Here is an 8,171-nt window from a genome sequence, read left to right as displayed (position 1 = left end):
AAAATTAATATTTATAAGTTATAACAAATTAACAACCCATTACTGTTTAAATCTGGATCGTTCATTTTTATTTTGATGACGTGGCTCAATCAGAGCCGTCGGCAGCAGAAAGAAATAACAAATCCGTGTTTTTTTTTTCGGCCCAAACAGACTCCAAATGCTTGAAGCCTATGTCTTTTTTGGTAATTTTTTATTTTTATGGTCTTCTCCATATATACACATTTCCTGGTTGTTGGATACTCTTCTTCTCCTTCGCCTTTTCTACTCTCTCCTCTTCCCTTCTCAGTACCCCATCAATGGCGAAACCAGCTTCGACGTTCTGGTTCAGACCCTTAGCAAACCTCCTGATTCCAAGGGGAGAGACTCTCTGGTACTTGGTCGCACTCCTCTCCGTCCTCTCCCTTGTGGGTCGTGAACTCACTCGCTGCTCCGCCCTTTCCGCTGCAGCTGACTTTGAAGGTTTCGGCGACGAAGGAGAAGAAGAAGAACCTTCCGACATCTCCCAAATTTCCGATCTTCCCTTCCGTTCACCGGTCCCTCCTCCTCCAGTCACTAAATCCGACTTCGAAACTCATCACGGTCCTCCACAGTCCTCCGCCACGACTCCTCCCTCAGCCTCCTCCGATCCATCACCCAAATCCTTCGATTACTGGGACGAAGACGAATTCGAAGGCCTTCCTGTCACCGAACCCTCGCAAACGCCGGAAGAAACTACCACCCCATCTTCCACGGTGGAGGATTCCAAACCCTCGCCTACGCCGCCAAAACCTCGATCTTACATCATCGAGATCGCCTGCGTCAGTTTCTTGACCTGTTTTGCGATCAATTATTTCACCGGTAAGCGAGAAAATGAGAACATCGCTTTGGCTTGGGCGTCCAAGTTTGCTACCAAGGATTCCATTTTTGATAAGAACTTCAGTTTATTGGGGACCGGTGATGGTACGGATACGCCATTGTTGTTGAAAGAAGGGCCGAATGTATTTAAGTTTTACGCCAGCGGGAGGAGGTACTGTCAGGGTATGTTGGCCACCATGGAGCTTAAGAGTCGGCATGATTTGATTTCGAGAATTTATAATTTGATTGTGCCGTCTAAGGATGAGATTAGTTTTGAGGTTTATATGAATGACGATGCCATGGATCATGTGGTTTTTGCACTTGCTAAGAAGAAGGCTGCTAAAGTGATGCAAAAAGAGGTTAGGGATCTTCAGAGGTATGCGAATTTGGTTTCTCCACTGACTAATCGGAAATGGGTTGCAGAGGATTTAGCTGTTATCTCCGAGTCCAGGGAGGTTGCTGGAGATCTGATCACTGAGACCGTTCTTGATCAGGTGAGAATTGACTCGATAAGAGTGTTAGTTTCAATTTCTATGTTCATTCCCAAGTTTGTGATTTCTTTTCATATTCCATTATGATGATAAGAAGTGATCGTGAGTTAGCTTATTTACCAAAGGCAAGAGTCTGCTTCTTTTTTTTTTGATTATTTTGTTACTCTTACTTTCTAATATTCATTTAAATTCTTTATGATATGATAATCCATGGAATCATAAATTGAAGTGCCTCTCTGCCAGTTAACTCTCTATTTCCTCCTTGGATTTTCTGGATGTGCCCTGGCACATTTCTACACATATGAGATTTGCTCTGTGTAGCTCAATCCCTTAAGTATGTAGCTGGGAGTTGTCAAACTGAAGACTAGAACATATCATTCTAGACTCCAGTGTCTTCCGCTTTCTATTTGTGTCCTTATCTGTTAGATTTTTTATTGTTCTATAGAAGATTTGTGGAGCCTAGAGCAAAGGGGGAAAAAAGGAGGAAAAAAACTAATCTTTGTGATAATAAATAAATAAATCACCAATTTCTTTGAGTTCTCATTAAGTATAGAAATGGAATGTTGTATACCATTAATGAAGGGATTGTGAAATAATGGGTTATTAATGATTGAGATACACTGGTTGAGCTTGGAGAAGTCAGAAGGGAGTGAAATAAGGCTAAGTCTGGCCAAATGTGTTGATCATTGAGGCATTGAGCACAAATTGGTCATGTTTGTTCTGCATGATGTGGACCTGTTTCAGGGTGGCAATAGCTTGAATGAGTGATTCATTTGCTCCCAACGTATTCATGCAAATTGGTCATGTTTGTTTTGCATGATGTGGACTTTTTTCAGGGTGGCAATAGCTTGAATGAGGATTCATTTGCTCCCGACGTCTTGACATGAAGAAATAAATATGACTTGAATGGGTTATGCATATTTGAATGGGTATATACATATTCATAGGGTGGCTTAAACAAATGGGTAGATCATTAGATGAATATTATTAATGTTTGTTTTTCGTTGAAACAAGAAATTGACGTTACGTATGTTACTTTATTCACATCTACACATTGGAGGAATGTGGCCTGAAGTTGAGCTTAAAATGTTCAAAGTTCAAACTCAAAGCCCTAGGAATTAGAATAGAAGTGGGTCTCGCAAGCTGTAGGGAAGCTAGCGATTAGGTTAAATCAGTCCTAATCGCAGGGTATGTGTGTGTGTGTGTGTATATGTATCTATGTGTATGTTAATCAAATAAAGAGCCAGTTCTGCCCCTGATTTACTTATGGCAGGAACATACAATTACAATATAACACAAAATAACCCTAAAATAGAAGCTGGAAAGCAGGGACCAAACTACTTGGGTCGAATGGGGAGCCCAACAGGCTGATGCCTGGAGCTTCCGAGCTTGTGGCTGCCTGGTGGCATGTGGAGGGCACATGCTGCCATGCTGCCTTCCAGGATTGTGGTGACAAAATTTGCATGCACATAACACGATAACCTGGGCTTGGGGCACCTTCGCAATCCGCATCGGTTCATGCCTCAAGCTGTGATTGCCGATAGGTCTGGTAAGCCCTGGCAATTGCAGGACCTCAACAGGATCAATTACAATGATAAAAAGAAATACATAAAAGGACAAGACATCTCTCTTTACAAACACACGTAAACTGAAATAGAAATAAATGGAAAGAGAAATAAATAAATACAAAAGGAATAAGAGTACTAGCTAATGATGAAAGCTGCTGCAAGTATGGTTGTCAAGGCGGCAAGGTGAGGCGGGGCGATAGAGGGCAACGAAAACCAAGACTACAAGGCGACACCAGGTCACCTTGACCCAAAAATGGCCGCCTGGGCAGACTTTTTGACAACCATGGCTGCAAGCTGGGTCCACAGACTGTTCTCTAGCAATACTATAGCTGCAGAACTCATCTCCATTGGGAAGTAGCAGATGGTTTAGGATCTATGATGTACCCTCTGATAATTGTGGAATCCTTGCTCCGATGGTATGATGTCCACAACACCCACTTATCAACTTGGTTAACTAAAATCTGATCACTTACTTTCTAGTTCTTTTCAGATGCATGCTTACTTTCAAGGATTGGTTTCTATATAAATTGCTTTACTTTCTAGTTCTTTATGCTTCTTTTGAAGTTTCAATATTGCAAAGGAAGTATAGTGGTATAGAACTATTGTACTTGCTAGAAAATGATACATGGCTTACCAAAATTAAGAAGCATAAATTGTATGTTGACTTGTGTTCTATGCTTCTTCAGTTTTTCAATTGGCTGCCTTGTTAGACCACTTTTTTGCCAGACACATGTTTCTTTTTGTGCACGCGCGCGCATCTGTGTTCATGATTTGCAAGATGCAATTTTTAACACAGTTTCGTGGTCAAGCACGTATGTTGAATTATCACAGGTTAAAATTTTGTGAAGGAAATATAGTAGAATAGAACTGCTGTACTTACTACAAAATGATAAATGCTTACCAAAGTTAAGCATGTTTTGTATATTACCTTAGATCCCCATTCTAGTTTCTATATGTTCTGTTTTCTAGTTTAATTGTTAGCAAATATTCTGATCAAACTGTACTACGGAACCAATGGAATTTCCAACAAGTTTATCCCATTGGGTTTGTTTATTGTGTATGGAGGCCTAACCATGGAAACTTTAAATGGGGGCACTTATGTGTGCCACGTGGTTCAGATTGGGGTTGGAACTTTCGTGACAGCTAGAAACCAAGGTCTTATGCTCACGTGTCAGGTTTCAGTCCTGTTGGAATTGGCCTGTCCAATGGCAAAATAGAGCCTGACAACAATGAGGGTGCATTGACATATAAATGAGACAGTATGGCTATACATTACCAACACATTATTACCGAATTTTAGGCCTGAAAGTTGACATTTAACCTGTTCATACCATTCAGTAGAGTCCTAGGAATTGCATATCATTTTTTCTATGTGGCAGAATGAGGTATCCCCGTCCAAAGATGCCATGTTTTGACCTCACTGCGAAAAATACTTGTCTTTTTTTCTTTTATGGTGGTTGATTTTTTTGACCTTTTTAGGGCTTGATGTTGCCACTTATAGAGAACTTTGTTTTAGCTGAAATTTCCACATGAATAAACAGGAACTCAATTATGTCAATATTTGAGCAGCTGCTAAGTGCCACCACCCAAGCAGGCTTTGCTTCTAAGCCATGCAATTAACTAGGCCCCTTTATTCATAGTTTGTGTTGGACATTGGAACATTGATTACAGTCTGGTGGTTAATGCCTAATAGAACTTCTTACCTTGACTTGGGTTTAAAGCACAGGTATCAGGCAGCATGTCAGAAAAGCTAATTTAAAAGATGTCTCAGACATGTAGTGGAGAAATGTTAACAGATACTGGGTATGCTAATAGCATGCTTTAATACATGCAAAATTAGTGGTTTTAGGTATAGTGCACCATCAATAAGCAATTAATAATGTTGTTTGACCAAATTTTGTCTGTCCAAATGTTAGCATCATCTTTTTTATTCTAATCTTAGTTGGCAACTCCAAGATCAAACCACAAATAAATAATAAGCAGCATAAAGCAAGAGATTTGAAAATAAAATGCTGCTTCTGTATTTGCATACTGGCCTAAAGAAAACCTTAAAGATCTAAGAATATGTAAGTTTTAAGAGATCAAACATGTTAATGGGTGTTACCTAATATACTTTATTAACCATTGTACCACACTAATGCTAACATAATAAACAAATATGAAGTGACAAGTGTTCATTAATACAATAAGCACTTGGCAACAAACTCAACAACACATTATATATCATAATAAGTCAAGATGATCCGAGTGTCCCTAAGATCTATTTTTTTATTTTTAATTCAGTTCACTTGTAGAGGGGGAAAAATTAAAAAAATTTATTTGTTTTCCAATTTATGGTCATTATATAAAAAAGGTTCAATGATTGGGAAAAATTGAACATTTTAAACATTAAAAAATGTATATTTATCATTGACATGCCTATTTAGTACATGGTTGCTAATGTCTCATAGGTGATGCCTAGACATAGCTTGCATGGGTGCCATGTCGGTGTTGCCTAGACGATGTGACTGTTATCATTAAGGACTGACCATTGATTGAAAGCCTAAAAATTTAACTGCTGAAAATTCAAAAAATGGGAAATCATAGACCTATGTTAGCCAGAGCACGTGTATCCAACTGCTAGAGTAGAATATTACATTTAAAGCAAGAAATTTTCTGTTTTGCCTGTAAGTTCAGTATTTCCCATTTTGGTAAAATATCCATAAATATTTGCAGAATGTCATGGTTTTTTTTGTTTATTTATTTATTTTAAATTTAGTAAAGATAATGCTGATCTAAGTTATTTTCCAGTGTAGATGTGATACTTGGTAAAAGCAAGGAATACAATATTCAGCCCTTCTTTTGGCTGTTCTTCCCTTTTTCTTTTCCATCTCTTTTCTCCATATTTCAGTTGACAATTTTAATTGACTCCCCATGGTATGTTTTTTTTCTGACTGAAGGTTAGGTCACTAATTAGACGTCTGGCATAAAATTAAAATAGGAAGAGTTTTTATGTTGATCTCTTGGGATTTATTTGCAGCCTATGTATTGACTGTATCAATCAGTAAAGTATGTAAATCATCCCATATCAGTAACATTATATAATTCATTCCATATCAATTTAATACAGCTCTGTTCTTCTGGATGCAAATATGTGTTTATTTGTCAATTCAAAGTGTTTTTTTTTGGGAGGTGGGTTGGTTGGTTTTTTTTTTTTTGGCAAGGGGGGGGTGTTCAGGAATCATTTCTGTGTTAGTGAGGGTGAAAGACCTACCAATTGGTCCATGTGATAGATATTTATTGATACTTAAACCTTGGAGGTCTCCATCTATGGTTTCTCTTATGTTTATTCTGGCTAGCACAGAGTACTTAATTATGGACTTTCACATTGATAAACAGGTCTTCGGTGACAAAGCATTTGAGAAATTTGGAAAAGGGCTCATGTTGATGCATTTTTCTGATCAACACTCAGGCTCGCAGAAGAAAATGCTATTTTTCAAGTTTGCTCTTCCAGATGCTAAGAACATGACTGACATTACCCGATTGGTGGCTCTTGTACCATACTATATTGATTTGATTGGGCGTTACAAAGTCGGTTCTCAGGTGTGTTTTCTGTTTACCATTCTATCCAGGTTGTTATTTATTTGATCATTTTTGGGTCCTATCCATTACTTGTTATTTAAATTTGTTGTGGCTTCAGGTCCGTTCTAAAACAGAAGCAGCTAGGGCAAAGGCTGCCCAGGAGATGTACAAAGAGCATCTAAATGCTAGGCAGGAAGCTTTGCAGAAAAGAAAGGCAGATAAGAAAAAGATGGAGGAGGCTGATGCGAAGCTTAGTGCAGAAGCTCTTCGAAGAAGAGAAGCAAAAGAGAAAGCACGTCAGATGAAAAAAGCAATGCCAAAAGTGAAGATGTCTCGCGTTCACTAGATCCACTCAAAGTTTTTGCTTGGGTTGCTGTTGAAACTGTTTGGACTTGAAATAATTTCTGTTATTTAAGGTGAGTAGGTTCTTCATTGCAAAGAGAGAGAGAGAGAGAGAGAGAGAGAGAGAGAGGAGGGGGGGGGGGGAGGGTTCTTCATCATACAGCAGTGTACTTTAGTCATTGTTTAGATATACTTTAGCCACTCTATTCATAAAAGGTATTTTGGGGGATTAACCGACTGACAATTTCAGGAAACTAAACTTGACCTGTGCCTCTACTGGATTTCTAGTAGAGACACCCAAACATCCCATTTGAAGACTAATGGGAACTGGTTTTTTCTTTTTTCTTTTTTTACTCCGGTAAGAACTAAATGGAGTATTGGGAACTGTTGAGCACACTCTGGATCTGCTTTATTTTCACTATTGATGTGGATTTTATTTGTGGGGTTCTAAATGTTTGGCTTTGAGATTATATCCTTGGGAACAAAGTTAAATGGCTAAATAGATTGGAAGAGTCACAGCACTATTGGGCTAATGGGTAACAAGAACAGCTTTCTGTACCAACAAAATCTTGCTATGAACTTCAGTGCTGCCACTTTACTTGTTCATGGCCCCGACTTTGAGACGAAATTTGATTTTTCTTCTATTTAAAAGTTGTTTGATACAAGGCTCTTCTCCTTGTTAAATAGAGAACCTGCTAACTTTGAAGATTGATCTACAAGATAGACACCCCGATTCTAAGGAGGAGAAGAACCCATTGATCAGTGTCGCATATAGAATCGTATGACCTAGAAAAAAGACCAAAACCTCTGAAATTGTGCTGGGTTCAGAACCTGGCAGGCTTCTTTCTAATAATGCGAAACCAGATCAGTTTTTTTTTGGGGGCTAAATCAACTATCATTTCACACGAGAAAAACAAGCGAAGTTCCGAGTTATATAGCTTGGATAACCAGAGGGTGGAAGCAAGCCAGTCACTCTACTTGGCAAGGAGATTGCCTTCCTAGCGAGGGAGTCTGCACAACCCAAGAATTTAGAAGCTGGGTGATTACTAATCGAACCGGGCACCTCTAGACTTCCAAGAATGATCTTTACTAGAGGTTGACAATCAATAACAGCCTTGACCCATTCGGCCATTCAAGACCATCACTCAGATACAACAACAAACCTTCCCTAAGTAGGGCCTCTCCCTTAATGGCCGCTTAGAACTCATATGAAATGGACACAGCTGTTCCATTTGAGGTCATGCTAGATATGAAGGTTTGAGTTATGCATATCCTTGCTGAACTCGAAACTGTCCATAGTTCTTCTAATTCTTTCAATTACTTATCCATACTGGGAGTATATTTTTTGTATGACATATAGGGGCATTTAAGGACC

At 38.9% G+C, this 8,171-nt stretch overlaps 1 protein-coding gene across 1 annotated transcript; it reads left to right on the top strand.

Moving 5' to 3' along the window:
• The first annotated feature begins 245 nt into the window (after positions 1 to 245).
• Positions 246 to 7,676, top strand: LOC149016795 (uncharacterized protein At5g49945-like). The gene is made up of 3 exons (XM_089154857.1): positions 246 to 1,328; positions 6,272 to 6,475; positions 6,573 to 7,676. Exons 1-3 carry the CDS (start codon positions 297 to 299, stop codon positions 6,798 to 6,800), a joined length of 1,464 nt encoding a protein of 487 aa, XP_089010983.1. The 5' UTR covers positions 246 to 296; the 3' UTR covers positions 6,801 to 7,676.
• The last annotated feature ends 495 nt before the right edge of the window (positions 7,677 to 8,171 follow it).

Source organism: Hakea prostrata, chromosome 5 (assembly GCF_041222555.1).
Source record: "Hakea prostrata isolate BN-2017 chromosome 5, UWA_Hpros_2, whole genome shotgun sequence".
Lineage (NCBI taxonomy): Eukaryota > Viridiplantae > Streptophyta > Magnoliopsida > Proteales > Proteaceae > Hakea > Hakea prostrata.
Note: the sequence above shows the minus strand (reverse complement) of the source record. Positions and strands in the feature narration are given on the sequence as shown.

What these genes read in the sequence shown, in the direction of transcription:
- LOC149016795 (XM_089154857.1), top strand. Translation starts at nt 297, where the DNA reads ATGGCGAAACCAGCTTCGACGTTCTGGTTCAGACCCTTAGCAAACCTC. An exon ending in CTGAGACCGTTCTTGATCAG is followed by an intron (nt 1,329 to 6,271) that starts GTGAGAATTGAC and finishes ATTGATAAACAG; the next exon opens with GTCTTCGGTGACAAAGCATT. An exon ending in GTTACAAAGTCGGTTCTCAG is followed by an intron (nt 6,476 to 6,572) that starts GTGTGTTTTCTG and finishes TTGTGGCTTCAG; the next exon opens with GTCCGTTCTAAAACAGAAGC.